This window comes from Dromiciops gliroides, chromosome 2 (genome assembly GCF_019393635.1).
Source record: "Dromiciops gliroides isolate mDroGli1 chromosome 2, mDroGli1.pri, whole genome shotgun sequence".
In the NCBI taxonomy this organism is placed as follows: Eukaryota; Metazoa; Chordata; class Mammalia; order Microbiotheria; family Microbiotheriidae; genus Dromiciops; species Dromiciops gliroides.
In genome coordinates, this window is record NC_057862.1 from 213,196,379 (window position 1) to 213,214,445 (window position 18,067).

The 18,067-nt window shown below is 40.5% G+C and overlaps 1 protein-coding gene across 2 annotated transcripts in view; it reads right to left on the bottom strand.

Annotated features, from left to right (window-relative positions):
• Positions 1-17,760, bottom strand: part of PRIMA1 (proline rich membrane anchor 1) — a 124,315-nt gene extending 106,555 nt beyond the window's left edge. Inside the window, exons 1-3 of one of the 2 annotated variants that reach the window (XR_006354877.1) lie at positions 17,635-17,760; positions 16,973-17,091; positions 9,345-9,495 (exon numbers count right to left, since the gene is read on the bottom strand). Coding sequence is in view for 1 of the 2 variants with exons in the window: in XM_043985535.1 (XP_043841470.1) it covers positions 9,345-9,495; positions 16,973-17,065 (244 nt within the window). In the remaining variant the exon portion in view is untranslated. Of the gene's footprint in view, positions 1-9,344; positions 9,496-16,972; positions 17,092-17,408; positions 17,460-17,634 lie in introns of those variants that run through there. The other variant, XM_043985535.1, reaches the window with a different exon arrangement.
• Between the last annotated feature and the right edge of the window lie 307 nt (positions 17,761-18,067).

Consider the following 18,067-nt stretch of genomic DNA (forward strand, 5'->3'; position numbering starts at 1 on the left):
GAGCAGTTAATAACAAATGACTATATAAATAAGGTTGGCTCTGCCCTTTACACAATCCTCCTTCTGAAAGTACAGAGATACCATTCAGGGCTGGGTGCAGCTCGAAGTCATTTCACGGTACCAGCTCTCCATTACAGTCACACAACGACACAATGAAGGGGAGTCAAGAATTCTATTCCTGGCACTGGTACCGCCTCACAGGGTGCCCTTAGAGAAGTCACTTAACCTCTGCGTGTTTGAACATTTTCTATGTATAAAAGCGTCATAGCATGGGGGAAATAAAGCGATCTATAAAAGGGCCTTGAACTTCCTGGAGGAGGGCATTATGAAAATGCAGGCATTCCCCCCCCCCCCCCGGCCCCCTTACTCTATAGGCATCATGGAGAAGTTGGTTATTTCTGTCTGGAGCAAAATATGAGGCAGGTTTCAAAAAATGATGTGTCTGCTGGCTTTCCCTGGGGGCTTTTATGCAGTGGCTTCCACTACACTGGCTTTCTAAGTACACGCTATTTGTATCCTTTTTGAAGAAGCTGAAAATAATCAATGGTATTTTAAAAAACAAACAAAGCCCTGAATCCAAGAGTCTACACTTATATTCCCTGCCCTCAGAAAACACTTGGGAAAGGTCCTCTGCCCTTGCCCTATATTTCGGTCAGCCAGTTAACAAGCATTTATTTATAAAGTGCTTACTATACATGCCAGGCACTGTGCTAAGTGTCTATTTTCAAGAGCTTACAGATATCATCATCATTGTAGCTAACATTTATATAGTGCTTACTATATGCCAGGCACTGTGCTAAGTGCTTTATTATCTAATAATATCACTTACTGCTAAGCAATTATTATCTCATTTAATCCTCACAATAACCCTGGGGAAGTAGATACTATTATTTACCCCATTTTCCAGATGAGGAAACTGAGACAAACAGGGATTAAGTGATTTGCCCAGGCTCATACAACTAGTAAGTGAGGCTGAATTTGAACTCAGGTTTTTCCTGATTTCAGGCACCACCTACCTGCCCTATAATTTTCTTATCTGATCCTCCTAACAACTCTGTAAGGTAGGTGCTGTTATTATCCCCATTTAACAGATGAGGAAATGGTGATAAACAGGTGAAGTGACTTGCCCAGGGTCATACTGGCCTCAGTGCCTGAGGCTGGATTTGAACTCAGGTTCAACTAACTCTAGACCTAGTGTTCTATCTATTGTACCACCCAGATGCCTCACAATTTTCTCATTTGAACCTCACAACAATCCTGCAAAAATAGGCATTATCCCCATTTTACAAATGAGGAAACTGAGATAAATGGAGGTGAAGTGAGTTGCCCAGGGTCACACAGCTAGTTAGTGTCTGAGGCTGGATTTGAACTCAGAGTTTTCGGACTCCAGACCACTGTGCTGCCTAGCTTCTCCATAACAATAACCATAATTACATCTTCAACAGGAATGCATGAGTACATCCCATACATACACATTTCTGTGGATTCACCAGCACTGCAGGAACTGCTTTTAAAGGAGGTTATGTTATTACCAGAACTCCTCTAATACCTGCAGTATACCAGAAGGAACATAGGATTGGAATTCAAGACTTTGGTCTTTTCTTTGGTACTCACTATGTCACCTTGAATAAGTTATTTCCCTCTCTGGTCTCAGTTTCCCCACCAGTAAAATAAAAGGGTTGAACTAATTATCCTCTAAGGTCCTTCCCTTTCCATTCTAAAGTCCTATTACCTATGCCTTTCGATAGCACTGACCACACAGGAAATTGGTTTCAATCCTTTATGGGATTTATGTAATCCTTAAGCATGTGGAAGCTTCTAACAGTGCTCATTCAGTATCACAGCTGAACAACTAATAGGATATGAACTAAAGTTAAATAATATCCAACACATCTGTCTTTTACTTCTGGAGATAAAGATTCAGATTTTAATTCTAACCTCTCTTAAATCTAGTCATTCTTCTTCATGAAAATGCACTAACTCAGAAACACCTCCCCAATCCCATTAACTAGTCATTAAACACCAATCTGTGCTTGGTCACAAGCCCGCAGGCTCTATTTTACTCATTCCAAATATTTGGAACTCCATAGTAGATCTTCAGGATCAGGAGAAACCACTGAATACTTAATGATTTCATACAGCTTTGCCAGGGTTTGAAGGGAGGGAAAGGATTGGAGGGAAGGGAGGTGTTAGTATCTTGTCAGCACAGTTGTCAGTCTTCTCCAACAATTCTCAACTCTTTATCAGTAGCTCTCTCTGATCATGTGACTTCCCTATTCCACACCCTTTCAGGAGCTCCCCACTGGTTCCTGACAAAGAATTCCTAAGCCTCTGAGGTCTCCTTAGCCTCATATCTAAAGTCCTACATGGTCAGACTCCAATCTCCCTTTCCAGCTTCATTTCATAATACTCTTCTACATGCACTCCATTCTTGGGAGAGTGCATGTCCTTTGACCCAGCTATACCACTGCTAGGTCTATATCCAAAGGAGATCAAAGAAAGAGGAGAAAGTTCTTTATGTACAAAAATATTTCTATCAGCTCTTTTACTGTGATGGTGAAAAAATGGAAACTAAAGAGATGCCCATAGAGTGAGGAATAAGCTCAGAATGCTTTTAAATGAGAAATGTGCCATTTTAACAGATTTTCTTTTTTAATAAAAGTGTTTTATTGATGCATTTTGTTTCTATGTTATGAATATTTACAGATTACGTCCTCTTCTGTGAGAGGTTTTGTAACAAGGTAAAACAATTAAGCAAAACTAACAATGTAGTAATCTCATCTGAAGGTGTATGCAACATTTCATAGCTTTAATAATGCTTCCCCCGTTAAAAAAATTAAATCTGTTTTCTCTTCCTTCCCCTACTCCACTGTGGGGGGAAACATGCGCGCATGCGCGCGCGCACACACACACACAAACGTCAAACAAAATATTGGCTTGTACAAATATTTATATCTATGAACATAAAATACATGCATGTGTATACATGTATGAGAACAAGACATGCATGTGTGTGCATATGAATTACATATTTAATATAGATTGTATGTGTATTTATGTATATGTGTGTATGCCTATAATATGTATAATTCTATACCCCAAATGAGTTTCTCTGTTAGGAGATGGGTAGCATGCTTCATCATAGATCCTCTGGGATCATGGGTGGTCATTGTATTGATCACAGATTTAATAGTTTTCAAAGTTGTTTGCATATACTGCTGTTATTACATAAATTGTTCTCCTGATTCTGCTTATTTCATTCTTCATCATTTAATAAAAAAATCTTCAAAATGGGTCATTTTATATCACTAAATATTAATAAAACTACCAATAATTTTTGATAATATTAATTATGATTGATTTTATAATATGAATTGTTCTTTTGGTTCTGTTTTCTTCACTCTGCACACATTCTGAAGAGTCTTTCCATGGATCTGGGAAATCATCTATTTCCTTATTTCTTGGAGAACAATAGTATTGTATCAAATTAATATACTATAACTTATTCAGCTGTTCTTCAACTGATAAACATTCCCTTAGTTTCTACTTTTTTGCTACCACAAAAAAATAGCTCATATAAATATTTTTGTACATGAAGGACCTTTTTGTTTTTGTTTTTGTTTTTTGGTATTAGACCTATCAGTGGGTCAGCTGGTCAAAAGACATGCACCATTCAGTAATTATTTTTATGGAGAATTCCAATTTACTTTCTAGAATAGCTATACCCATTCACATGCCCACCATCAATCTGCCTGTTTCCCTTTGGCCCCTCCACCATTTATTACATTCTATTTTTTTTTGTCATCTTTGCCAATGGAATAGGTATGAGGTAGATCTCAGAATTGTTTCATTTTGGGGCAGGTAGGTGGCACAGTGGATAAAACACCAGCCCTGGATTTGGGAGTACCTGAATTCAAATCTAGCTCAAGAGACTTGGCACTTACTAGCTTTGTGACCGTGGGCAAGTCACTTAACTCTCATTGCCCCACACCCCCAAAATTGTTTCATTTTGCATTTCTCTAATTAGTAGTGATTTCCATAGATTTTCAAGGACTCTTAGATATTGTGACTTGCCTCTGAGCCATGACATAGATATTCTTTTTTTTTTTTTTTGTAGGGCAATGAGGGTTAAGTGACCGGCCCTGGGTCACACAGCTAGTAAGTGTCAAGTGTCTGAGGTCGTATTTGAACTCAGGTCCTCCTGAATCCAGGGCTGGTGGTTTATCCACTGCCCCTATGACATAGATATTCTTATCAAGTATCAATCATTAACTCAGGTTTCTCATTTTCCAAGTAAAATGTTTCATTCAGAGGAAGTGTGCCTTAATGTTTCTCATTTAAAAAACATTTACTTCACACGAAAATTCCAACTCAGAAACATCTATGTCAATTGTTGTGATTTAAAAAACAAAACAAAACATCATTTTGCCAATATGAGGATTCCAAACACTTTGGGGGGGCGGGGGAAGTATCCCTTTCCACTGCTTCTTTGGGAAAGCATCAACTTTTCCAAAGTGGATAATGTTGCGGAAACCCCCACCACTATTGATTCTCTTAGCATGAGTTCAAACAAAGTCAACAGTTGACCCTTCTGATCAAGCATAAACACTTGCCATGAGAGGTAAGGACAAAATATTATTCCAGATTTCTGCAAGGCTACCTTGAGACCAACTTATCTGCAGTTATCACAGGACCCTATATAGACAGAGAACTGGACAGGATTCTAGGGGTCATCTTGTTCAATCCCCTCACTTTATAGGTGAGGAAACTGAGACCCAGGGAGATTAGATGATTTCTTAAGGTCACATATTCCACAGGAGAGACTTTAAAAGACCACGAGCATGCAGAGTTGATTAAACAGATGAGGAGTACACACAAAATTTTCCATTTGGCCACACTTAATGATGATTGCTCACATTTGTACAGCACTTTAAGGTTTAAAAAGCATTTTGCTCATAATAATTTTGTGGGAAGGTTGGGTGAAGTTATCCCATTTTGCAAATGAGGAAACTGAGGCTTACAGAGAGAAAGTGACTTGTTAGAATGCTTTTACTCCAAGTACAATCCTCCTTAGGGAAGCTAGATGGTGCAGTGGAATCAGGAGTACCTGAATTCAAATTTGACCTCAGTTACTAGCTGTTCGACGGTGGGCAAGTCACTAAATCCTGTTTGCCTCAATCTCCTCATCTGTAAAATGAGCTGGAGAAGGAAATGGCCAACCCCTCCAGTATCTTTGCCAAGAAAACCTCAAATGGGGTCATGAAAAGTCAGACACGACTGAAATGACTAAACAACAGTTTTCTTTCCTTAGCACCTTGTTTCCCCTTAGACCGAAAGGACAAAAACAACAAAAACTCCTGATTTGGGTGTGTCTGTGGGCACATTGTAGCCGCTGTTCAAATAACTTGACAGAGAAGTACTACATTTAGAGTGCAGAATGAAATATATATGTGTGTGTGTATATACACACATATATAATGTTATAATACATACACATATGCTATGTGTAGGTGTATATATTCACCTATATGTATGTATAAATACACACATACATGCATGTGTACATATACACATATGCATAAATATGTACACATAAAGTATATTGTGTCTATGCATATAGCCAATGAGGGAATTTATTTTGCTTATTTGTTATGAGGAATGTGTTTTTCTTTTTTCTCTGTTTTTTTTTTCAGTGAAGAGAAAATAGATTTCTATTAATTTTAAAAAAGTTAAACAGATTGGTAGAGGGTTCTACTACGGAGAAGGGAGGGATAGGAATAAGCATTTATATAGGATTGACTATATGCCAAGCACAAATATTATCTCATTTAATCTTCATAACAACCCTGGGAGGTAGGTGCTGCCATTATCCCTAATTTACTTTTTTTTTTTGAGGGGCAATGAGAGTTAAGTGACCTGCCCAGGGTCACACAGCTAGTATGTGTCAAGTGTCTGGGGCTAGATTTGAACTCAGGTCCTCCTGAATCCAGGGCCGGTGCTATATCCACTGTGCCACCTAGCTGTACCCCTAATTTACTTTTGAGGTATTCTCAATTCCAGCCCCAGCTCTGTCTACTGTGCCACCCATCTTCTTGGAGATGTGGAATATTGCCTGTAATTTCAGATAAAGCCTGTTTGTTTGTTTTGCTTTGTTATAAGAGACTTCTCTCAGAAGGGAAGTGGGTACACAATCTATAAATATTTTTAAGGTCAACACAAAACATCAATAAAACTTGGAAGAAAAAAAATAAACTATTGTGCTACCTGAGGAAAGTGAGGTTTTACTGCAGGTAATGGTTATTACAATCTCATGATAACCTTTTTTAATGGAGGGCTGAAATTGCTGGAACTCTTGTTTTCATCATTTCTCATCATTTCCTTATTTCTGTTAATGGTATCACCATCCTCCTAGTCACCCAGGCTTGAAACTATAATGTAATATTTTAATGTACCCTCTCCATCACTCCACATATAACCATCCGTAGCCAAGTCTGACAACCGTGTTTCTCTTGTGTCCTCCTCTTTACAATATCACCACCCAAGTTCAGGCCCCTAGTAGTTCTCACTTCAACTTAATTCAACAAACATTAGGCATATGATGTATGTGTGTACATGTACACATATCATATGTATATATGCATGCACTTGTATATACATTTCACTGATTTAAGCACTGGAGATACAAAGAAAAAATGAAATAGTCCCCACCTTCAGGAATAAGGAGGGAATAAACCTGTTCCCTGATCAGACCATGCCAGGATTATTATGTTAATTTGTAAGCACTGCATTTTATAGGATATTAATATTTTTTAAAATTAGTTTAAAAGTATTATTCCATGTAATTGGGAAATATAAAACATTATTCCCCAAAAAGGACATTAATAAGCTGGAGGACAGCCAAAGGAGGGAAACTAGGATGGTGAAAAGTTTTAGATCCATGACATATGAGAATCACATAGGAACCGGGGATGATTTACCTCAAGAAGAGAAGGATCAGGAGGAACAGAATAGCTGTCTTCAAATATTTGCAAAAATATACAGAAGAGGGATTAGACTTTTTTTTATTTGGCTCTTCATGTCAGAACCAAGAGCAGTGGTAAATATTGCAAAGAGGCCATTTTTGGCTTGATATGAGAAAAAACTTCCTTACAATTAGAATTATCCAAAAGTGAAATGGAATACCTCAGGAGGAAGTGGGTTACCCATCACTAGAGGTCTTCCACCAAAGTTTGTACTATTATTCTTTGGGTATGTTGTTAGCAAGATTCTTTTTTGGAAATAGTTTGGACTAGACAACCACTGAGGTCCCTTCTGATTCTGAAATTCTGTGATTATGTAACATCCTTGAGGACAAGGCCCCTATTATTCATCCTTGTACTACATTCACTGCCTAAAGAAGTGCCTGGTTTATAGTGGGTGCTAAGTAAATGGTGAATCACCACTGCCATCACCATTGACAATCCTATGAGCCTGTCTTGAATTCAGGGTGTCTTGCTAGTCCCTGGAAATACAAAGCGGTATGAGACATGATCTCTGCCCTGATCCTAGCTGGGAAGGTAGGAAATACCAATACAAGATAGAATAGGCTTTGTGCCCAAAGAGTAGGTAGGGTGGACAGCTTCTATATGTGTTCAGAAACGGGAATTTTTCCTCTGAAGACTGTGGTTGTCAGAGAAGGCCTTATGAAGGGAGCAGGACATCGGCTGATTCCTGCAGCAAACGTAAAAGATATCTAAGCAGAGAGGAAGGTGTGGGGCAAGATGTCAGCCAATGGGTAACAACTGGAGAAAAGGTAGAAAGGTAGGAATGATAGGAAATTTCTGTCATGTATTGGTCAGTCAGTCAATAAGCATTTATTAAGTACTTATTACATGTTAGGCACTGTGCTAAACTCTGGGAATGAAAAGAAAGTCAAAAAAATATATAGGACCTTCCCTCAGGGAGGTCCCATTCTAACCAGTGAAACAGCAAGCAAACAACTGTGTACCTAGTTTCTTAGGGCCCTTCTAACTTTCAAATCCTGTGATTCTGTAAATGTACAGGGCAGATTTGGAAACAATGAGTAAATCAAGAGTTTCCTACAGAGGTTGTGTTGGGAAGAAGAATGACATGAAGCTGGGCTATTACACAAAGACCAGGCTGGGGTACTAAGTGGTATATTCAGATATAATACAAAGATTCTCTAGCCTATTTCTTTTTTTTTATTTCTTTTTTTTTTTTGGCAGGCAATGGAGGCTAAGTGACTTGCCCAGGGTCACACAGCTAATAAGTGTCAAGTGTCTGAGGCCGGATTTGAACTCAGGTACTCCTGAATCCAGGGCCGGTGCTTTAACCTCTGCGCCATCTAGCTGCCCTCTAGCCTATTTCTTACTTACATTTTTACTAAATGAAATACAAAACACTTCACCAGAGAACCCTTCATTCAAGGTTATTTAAATATGCACAAAATAATTCAATTGAGATGTGCTTAATGAGGTAGAACCAAATATTAAGAAGGCCATTTTATAGGAGGAAATTCAGGTGAAACTAAGCTGAAGTGTGAAATTTCATTTTGGAAACTTTATTAACATGACATATTTGATCTAGCTTTCATAGTCCTACTAATTTAACTCAATTCAGGACTCCATATTCAAGGCAAAGGCACTTTTGGGTTAAGAAATCCCTTTCTGTTTGACTTAACCCCAGCAAACATATTTGGATAGATATGGTTCTCTGCATAATTGTTTTGTGTGTGTGTGTGTGTGTGTGTGTGTGTGTGTGTGTGTGTGTGTGTGGCAATTGGGGTTAAGTGACTTGCTCAGGGTCACACAGCTAGTAAGTGTTAAGTGTCTGAGGCCGGATTTGAACTCAGGTCCTCCTGAATCCAGGACCGGTGTTCTATCCACTGTGCCACCTAGCTGCCCCTCTCTGCATAATTGAAGCTACATTATCTGAAAGTTGACTTAAGTAACAACGCATTCAGATTAAACTTGAATGGAATTGGGGGGGGTGTTAAAATTAACCTGCCTTTTTCAGTGTTTTTCCTTGAGAATAATCTATTCCACATGAGTATTTTATTGACTAGAGTTTGACATTCATCTGATGATTTTCCTGGGAAAACTATATATTAGAAATATATATTTCAAAGATATATGATTACATAATACATACATATAACAAAGCTTTTTTTAAAAAGCTGTCTAGAAACTAAAATGTAAAAAAAATTAGAGTTTAGCTTTTCTCTTATATCAATCCAGTTTAAAAAAAAATTTAAGAATGAAACAGATTTGCCTTCTGCCCTCTATCCAGTTCTTTCTCTGTGTAAAAGTGGAAAAAAGAATCTGAAAACACAAGTCTTTACTTACGTGTGAGGGAGAGCAGCCTGGGAGGTGGAGGAGGAGGCGGAGGGGGTGGTAGTGGAGGAGGCCGTCTACACTGACAGATCTCCTGGCAGCTATCAGTACCTTTTTCTGCAATGGTCTTAGAACATGACTTCTGGAGTTCACCGTGAGTGATCTGGAAAACACAACCACACCCCAAGAGACTAGCATGAGATTCTGCTCTGCTCAATTCAGGGCTTCAAATGGGGAAGTATATAGAATGATCTCTCCTCCCCTCCACCTCAATGATCACATTGGACTTGGGTGAGTGGGTGGGTGGGTGAGTTGGGGGAGGACAGAGAAGAAGAAAAGGCTCTGTGGAGAGACATGGGGAGGTGGAGAAGAGGAGGTGGGTGGGTTTCGAAGGAGCCATTTATTTCTACATGCAAATGAGAAATGGAATTAAATCTATTAAGAGAAAAATTGAGAAAACATCCTTCTTGGTCTCCTCACTCCAGCTCTGGTTAGAGCGATAGCCTCAATTAATTTATTTGGTTTTTAGATCAATACTCGAGCTGTAATATATCTTGGAGATAATTTGATCAAATCCTCTCATTTTATAAAGGGATTGAAAGTAACTTGCCAAAGTTCACACAACAAAGACCTGAACCCAGACCTCCGGACTCCCAATACAGCACCCTTCTTGCATGAACAGGTAATTTAACAAGAGACCCAGTTCATGTAATCTCTGCTGCCTGCCAACTATGCCCTTTTCCCATCGTTAGACTAAAATGATCTTTCCTCAGAAAGGGATGGATGGAGAAAGGAGGCAATGAAAGATGGAGAATTTTGCAACTCATTCTCCAATTTCAGATTGGGGGCGGGAAAGCTTTGTGTTCATAATCATCACAATGGTATGGAATAGGCTGGATTGATTCACAATCCTAATTTAACGTGAGCAAAGGTCCAAAGCTTCCTACCCGCTCCCTTTTTGCTTTTTAAAAGAACTATTGACTGCCTTTCAAACCCTGGAAGGCAATCTTGACTAGTGCTGGTAATAACACATTCAATATCCAGGAGAGATGTTCTCAATTATTTTGCAAGCCAGATTAACTCTCTGCATGCTCAGCTGTAATTTGACCACACCTCTAAAAATCATTTTCCCTTACTGTTGTTGAACTTCTTTTCAATGATTTCATAAGCTTCCGTCTTCCTGAGAGTTTACATTCCTAAAGCTTGTGTATAAATGAGATTGTTTGAAAGTTACATCCTCTTAGATTCTTTGACCTCTGACTCCCCTGGGCTCCATCAAGTATGTTGGCAAATCTCAAGGAACATCATTGCCCCATATAATTAATCTCTACATCATTCAAAGGGTACTTTGTGAAAAAGCTGCAAGAGTAGCAATTTAAAAAAAAAATTGACAAGACAATTAAAGGGAGTTAAATGTCTCTGGGGGGAACCATTTGGTTAAACAATGATTAATTAATATAATGAAATTAGGGATAGGGATTGAATTTAGATAATAATGTTATGAAATAGGAAATGGGCTACGCTTCAGGTCTGCAACACAAGACAGGAAGAAAAAAGTCTACAATTCTTGGTTTCACATACAAACTAGCATTGATACAGCACCTTTTATGTGCTAAGTACTTTACAAATATTATCTCATTTGACCCTCACAACAACCCTGGGAGGTATGTGCTAAAATTATCCCTTTTTTATAGGACAGGGTCACACAGCTAGTAAGTGGCTGAGGCTGGATTTTAACTCAGATTTTCCCGACTCCGGGCTAGTTCTCTATGCACCTAGCTGCCACAAGTTTCTCATGAAATTCCATCACTAGCAAAGGGGAAAACCCATGACCTTTTCAGAAGGAATGAGTATTTACAGTAATTTGGTCTAGTTGCCATTCACCTTGTTTGATAATATGTTGTATTCTGTACTTCAGCTTGTTCTTCTCATTTTTTAGTTATGTCTCACTCTTCATGACCCCATTAGGCATTTTCTTGGCAGAGATATTGGAGTAATGTGTCATTTCCTTCTCCAGTCCATTTTACAGATGAGGAAACTGAGGCCAAGAGAGTTAACTGACTTGCCCAGGGTCACACAGCCTGTAAGTGTCTGAGACTGGATTTGAACTCAGTAAGATGAGGCTTTCTGGTTCCAAACCCAGTGCTCTATCCACGGCACCATCTAACTGCCCTGTACTTCAGGTATACATGTCCTAGTTAGTAGTGAAGCTACCTTTCTCCCTCAAGAATTGGGTCTAGTATCAGAAGGGCCATATTATTTACCTATAGATGGTGTTATTTTCACTGAGTTGGGGAATGCTTTTTAACTTGACTTTAGCCATGGGTCCCATTATACCTGTCCTATTATCTTCCCTGATTCTATTTTGAAGTTTGAGTACTAGAAGCCTAGCTCATTCCCATCATGTAGAAAAGGATTCCAATTTGCTCTGCTTGTCCCCAGGCACACAAGTGGGATCAATGGGTGCCAAAGGCAAGGAGGCAGATTCTGACTCAATAAAAGACACAAAGTCTTTTTTTTTTTTTGGTGAGGCAATTGGGTTAAGTGACTTGCCCAAGGTCACAGAGCTAGTAAATGTCAAATGTCTGAGGCTGGATTTGACTCCAGGGCCAGTGCTCTATCCACTGTGCCAGCTAGCTGCCCTGACATAAAGTCTTAACAATTAGAACTGTGAAAAAGAAGAAAAAAAAGTATAGTGAATGGCTTTAGGGGGTAGTAAGGTCTCCATTACAGAAGTCTTTAAGCAGAAGATGGATGAACTGCTTGGTGATGGTGTAAAAGGGGTTCCTGTTCAGGGTTGTGTAAGACTAGATGACCTCTGATACTTCTTCCAGTTCTGACATCCTGTGCTTCCAAAAAACCAAGGTCTTCTAACTCTTGGCTAGAGTTCAGATCATCACATATAACTAAGCTACCTGGTTTCCAGATTCAGGTACAGAGTTTAACTTTATATGGTCTGTACAAACCTTGGGTCCTATGCTGGATAAAGGCATAAAGACTCGGGTTTTTGGAAGCCCTGTGTAACCAAGACCTAGCTTAATACCTTGGACACAACAAGCACTTAATATATGCTAATTAAATAGAGCTATGTTTATTCTTCTCTTAGGGTCCTCATGCCTTGGAAGTAAGTCGCAAGAACACAGTCATCAGATTATAAAGGCTAAAGGCAACTGAGACAAATCACATCAACAAGAACTTTAAGGAAGAAAATCACAGAGATGATGGATTTTGGCATCTTAAATAGGAGCAGGGCAGAAATATAGTAACGTGATGAGACATGTGCCTGTCAAACCCAATAACTTACTGTGATGTCCTGCTCCCAGTTTGCAAAGAAAAGTGAATTTATCATTTTATGGGAGATCTAGAAAGACTCCTAACCCAAAAAGCAGAAAGCATCGATGCTGGTAGACAAGATACCAGAGGATAAATAGTTGTGAAAAGAATTGCAAGCTATTAGCAACCATATGAAAGACTGACCCAAATCACTAATAAGAGAATTGCAAAATAAAACAATTCACACCCAGAAAATTCAATGACCAAAGATGAGAAATATGATGTTGGAAGAGTTGTGGAAAACCAGGCACACAAATGCACTGCTGGTGAAGCTGTAAATTGGTCCAATCATTCTGAGAAACTATCTGGTATTATGCAAATAAATTGTCTTAAATGTCTGAGAGATTCCATTTAGAAAAGAAGGTCCCTTATACACCAAAATATTTATAGCTGCACTTTTTAAAGTAGTGAAAAAATTGGAAACAAAATAGATTTCCATTGATTGTAGAATTGCTAAACAAATTGTGGTATATGACTGAAGGAATATTACAGGGCTGTAAGAAGCAATAAATACGATTATAGAGAAGCATGGGAAAATGTATAGGAAGTGATGTACAGTGAAGTACATAGAACCAGAAAAACAATATACAGAATGACTGTTGCCTTTCAGTCACTTCAGTTGTGTCTGACTCTATGACCCCATTTGGGGTTTTCTTGGCAAAGATACTAGAGTGGTTTGCCATTTCATTCTCCAGCTCATTTTATAGAAGAGGAAATGTAAGCCAACAAGATTAAGTGAATAACCTAGGATCCCACAGTTAGTATGTGTCTGAGGCCAGGTTTGAACTCAGGAAGATGTCCTGACTTGAGGCCCAGCACTCTAACCACTGTGGCACCTACGTGCCCCAGAGGATGACTACAAAAATACAAATGGAAAGAACAACATGGGAATAACTGAAACAATGCTATGAGATCATCATAACCAAGGTTGACCCCCAAAAGAGGATGTGAAAAGGTACCTCCTTCCATCTTTGCAAAGTCTGTGGATATGGAGCTTTGAATATACCACTAGGCCTGTTTACTGTGTTGGGTAGTTTTGTTTAACTTTCCCCCCTCTTTTTAAATTCTTTGTTTTAAGGTTCTCTGGTAGGGAACAGGGAGAAAGACATATTGGGAAATGTAGATGTTGTAAAAAGCAAAATATATCAATAAAATTATTTTCAAAAAATGTAAAGAGCTCTGGGATCCAGAGACCTGGTTTGAATCCCAGCTCTAATGTTTGTCCATGGACATGCCTTAACCTTTCTGGGTCTTGGTTTTCTCATCAGTGAGATAAAATAGTGAGACTGGACTCAGTGATCTTTAAGGTAGCCAAGTGGTCCAGTAGATGGAGCATTTGGGCTTCCAGCCAGGAAAAACCTGAGTTTAAATCCTGTTCCCTACATGTATTAGCTGTGTGACCCTGGGCAAGTTATTTACCTCTGCCTCAGTTTCCTCAATTGTAAAATGGGCATATTAATAGCATCTACATCACAGGGTCATTGTGAGGATCAAGTAAGATAATATTTTTAAAGTGTAAGGCACTTCATAAATGCTTGTTTCCATCCCTTTTACTTTTTAACCATGTTGGATAACAACAAAAGTAAGGAAATGAGAATGACCAAGAAATACCTTCAAAATGGTCCTTCCTCTAATTCAAATATCAGTCAATTTTATATTTTAAAAATATCCTTTAAGCTGAGTGATTGCTATTCAGGAATTTCTTTAGTGCTGATTTTGAAGCAAGAATTGAGTCTATTAGCTGGCTGGGGAATCTGTGCTTTCCTTTCTAAAGTCTATGAATTCATTATATATGAAACCTGCCCCACCCTTTCACATGCTTATCACTTGGGAAGAATTCTTCCTCTAGCAAACTGCTCATTAATGAGCAGATAGATCTGGGCAGTTCTCCTTCCCTACTAAAGAAGCTCCAGAGTTGACACATTTTTTTTTTTTTAACCATCATGAAAACACATGGCTCTGTACCTATCCTATTTGTCTGAAATCTGGTTGACTTACCTTCAGTTCCTTTATTTAAGGTAGAATCAATTCAATCTGACCTTTTCTTACTTGGCCCTACCAGCCCTTGTGCTCTTGTCATTTGTAGATTAGTTTTTTCCAGAAACTTTAGCCAAGTTTACACCGAATCTGCCTGTCTGGAAGATAGTGACTTTCCATAATCTAATTTAATTAAAATTGATTTTTATTTTGTTATAGTACCTGAAACTCTTGCAGAGATGTAATTGTATATCTCACTGCTAGCCTAAAGAATATACACTAACATATTCAATTGCTTTCAAGTAATTACCTTTTCTGTTGTTTTTTTTAATGCAAAAGCATGTTATCTGTCAGTCCTGCCAGTACTGCAACCAACATTTTAAACCTATGGGAGTTGACAGTCTCATCATTTTTGCTCTGCCTATTATGGGGGGGGGGGAGGTGAGATGGGGAGGGAGCCTTCCAGGGAGTAGGAGACAAACTGTAAACAAAGGAGAATTAACCTTTTAGTTCTAGCCAAAGCGAAAGACATTAGGCATATAAAGTGTACAAAGTGGAAAAAAATAAACCCATAGTTTGAATAGCAATAGCTCCCTGAGAACATCAGAGCTTGAAAAAAGAACTTCAGGAAACACAGAATGTTAGAATATAGACATATTAGAATGTTAGACACAGAATGATAAAGATGGGAAAGAACTCTAGCTATACTTTTAGAACAGGAAAGAATCTTAGAATTTGATTTAACCTTTTTATAGATTGGAAACTGAGGCTAATTAGCAACATCGATCACTAATCTAGGTCCTCTAACTCACACTCCAGGGCTCTTTCCACCACACCAGATGGCTTCCTACTATTAACTTATTTCACAGGTGTATCAACTCTAAAATGAAAAACAGCTGAGTTTGCCTTCCCCCCTCCCCCCTTTTCCATGGGGTTGTGATAGGGGAAAAGGAGAATCAAAACTGGGGAGTTGTCCTCATTATCAATGCCTCTCTGATTTCCTAGCAGACATATTCTGGCAGCAGAACAATCCCTGGTTACACCAAATTACCACCAAGGTCACATCACACCATGTTACCATCAAAGCTGGAGTGGACAACGCTGATTCAGCTTTTACATTTAGCTAGTTCTCAGATTGGAATCACATGATACCGAAAGTCTAATCTTTGACAAAATCCAATTAGTAGAGTTTCCCCAAAGCCCTGTTCCTTTAAATGCTCATATATTGTAAACATCTTAGCAGTTCCTTGAACCTTTGCTCAGAGAGCATGAATCTGCACATATTTCAGATTTAACAGAGTGGGGGGGGGATGTGTGTGAGGGAGGATGGGGGGTGGAGGGAGGATGGGGGGTGAAGGGAGGGGGAGGGATAAAATGTCCAAGAGGAAAATTCTTAATTAGTAATGGACAAGGAAGAGATAGCTTTTCAAGTATAAAATTTTGTGTTAATTTCTGAACACCAAACAATTTTTAAAAAGTGATTAGCCTAAATTGCAGGGACATGTAAGTTCATACCCAAGAACACAGGAATCTGAAGCGACAAAGGTGCACACAATGGATGTAAATACAGTATGTATACATAGTCTAAAACTTCTATAGTTCCCCATAGTGTAAGTGGAAAAGACCTTATTTTCCCCCCTTGATGCTGAATAAAATGTAAAATGTGGTAATTTGGTTTCACTAGAACACATTTTTTAAAAAGTTTTTTTGAAGCCCAGAAGGACTCAACTTTTAATCTTAATGGAGCAAACATCATGATTATTTACTAAGGTTTTCCGGTTTTGTAACCCTGCTCTCTAGCAGTCTACAGCCCAGGCCAGGAAAGAACTTGGTTTACACAGATGGTGAGTGTGACAGAGAAACCCAACTCCAGAACCCTGAGCATTGTTAGAAAAGCCTGACTTTTCTTTGCAACAAGATGCTTTAAAGCCACTTAGTGAAGCCAAGATGTCGGTGGTCTTGTTATTCTCATCTTCACGGTTTCTCTTTCCTTTTAGGGCTAAGGGAACTTGAGGATGTTTAGTATTGTTTCTGATTCTAAAGTCGACCCTAGTTGTGTCTCCCCACCTCGTTCAACTAGGAGAGGAGCCTGAAAAATAGCCTCTCTCTAAAAACTGGCAGAGAAGGCGGATAGCCCGTGAGGCTCGTGGGACCTCGCAGGCTCCCCAGATGAGCCTTCTCAGAAGCCTCTGCTCCACCAGAGCACCCCCATAGCCCAGGCTACTTCACAGCGGTAGAGAGGAGAATGGGATCTTCAGTCCTCCTTCCCTTGCTCCCTCGCTCCCTCCATCCCTACGGGGTGGTTCGGGGCCCCTTCCCCGTAAGCTCACCTGAATGAAACCCCAGAGCGGGTGCAGCGCACAGTGCAGCAGCAGCGAGGGCCAGCAGCAGCGAGGGCGAAGCATCCAGTCCCAGATCATCATCCCTGCTCGGGCCGCCCAGAGCCCAACTGCTAGGAGGAAAGAGGGCCAGGCGGAGGGGTCAGGAGAGAGCTTGGGGACAGACGCTCGGGAGGCGCTCTCTAGTGCTCACGCACGCACGCACACACACTTACACGCGCACCCTGCTCCCGACACGCTCAAACCACCCACCTTGTATACACACTCACATTACGCATACACACTCACTGCAAAACACCCAAGGGACCAGGCACACGAGACACACCTACTCTCGGCACACGCGCGCGCACACGGAGCCACACACGCGCACACACACACACACACACACACACACACACACACACACACACACACGGCCCCCTCTCACCCGGAGGAATGGGTACCCCAACGTTTCTCTTCTCCACCTCCCGCCCCACAAACTCCTCCAGCCCGGAGGCTCCAGCAGGAGCTCGGAGGCGGGGAAGAAAGGGGTGTCCCCACCTCCCCATTCCCCTTCCTTCCCGAGCAGCGGGACAGAGCTCCGTGCAGAAGTCGGCCCCCCTCTTGACGCCTACTTCCTCGCTCTCCCGCCGGTCCCCCCACACCCTGCTCACCCTGGGGGTGGCCGCGTGTCCCCGGGAGGCGGCGGCGATGCTGGCGACAGCTGGAGCTTCAGGAAGAGCTTTACATGCTGGGGAGGCGCGCGGGGCGCAGGTGCAAAAGTTTGCGGCTGCAACGAGCGCCGCGCTCTGCCTTGGCCTCCTCTGGGTGCTGAGCCCGAACCCCGTGGCACGGCCCCCTCTCATTGGGGGGCGCCCGGAGCCGGCTGCGGCCCAGGAGGAGCAGACTGTCTCTCTTTCAGTCCCGGTGTTGTGCGATGTCTTTAGCCCGAGCCTGCCTTCTCTACGTGTTGGGAGTAGGAGAAAAAAAGGCACACACGCAAAAAATAATAATATGTGTATGAAAAATGTCCAGAGAAAGGCGACCAGTTTGGTCCAAACGTCAAAGACTCAGAGAATGTCCCGCTTTTTCATATCCAGGAAAAAC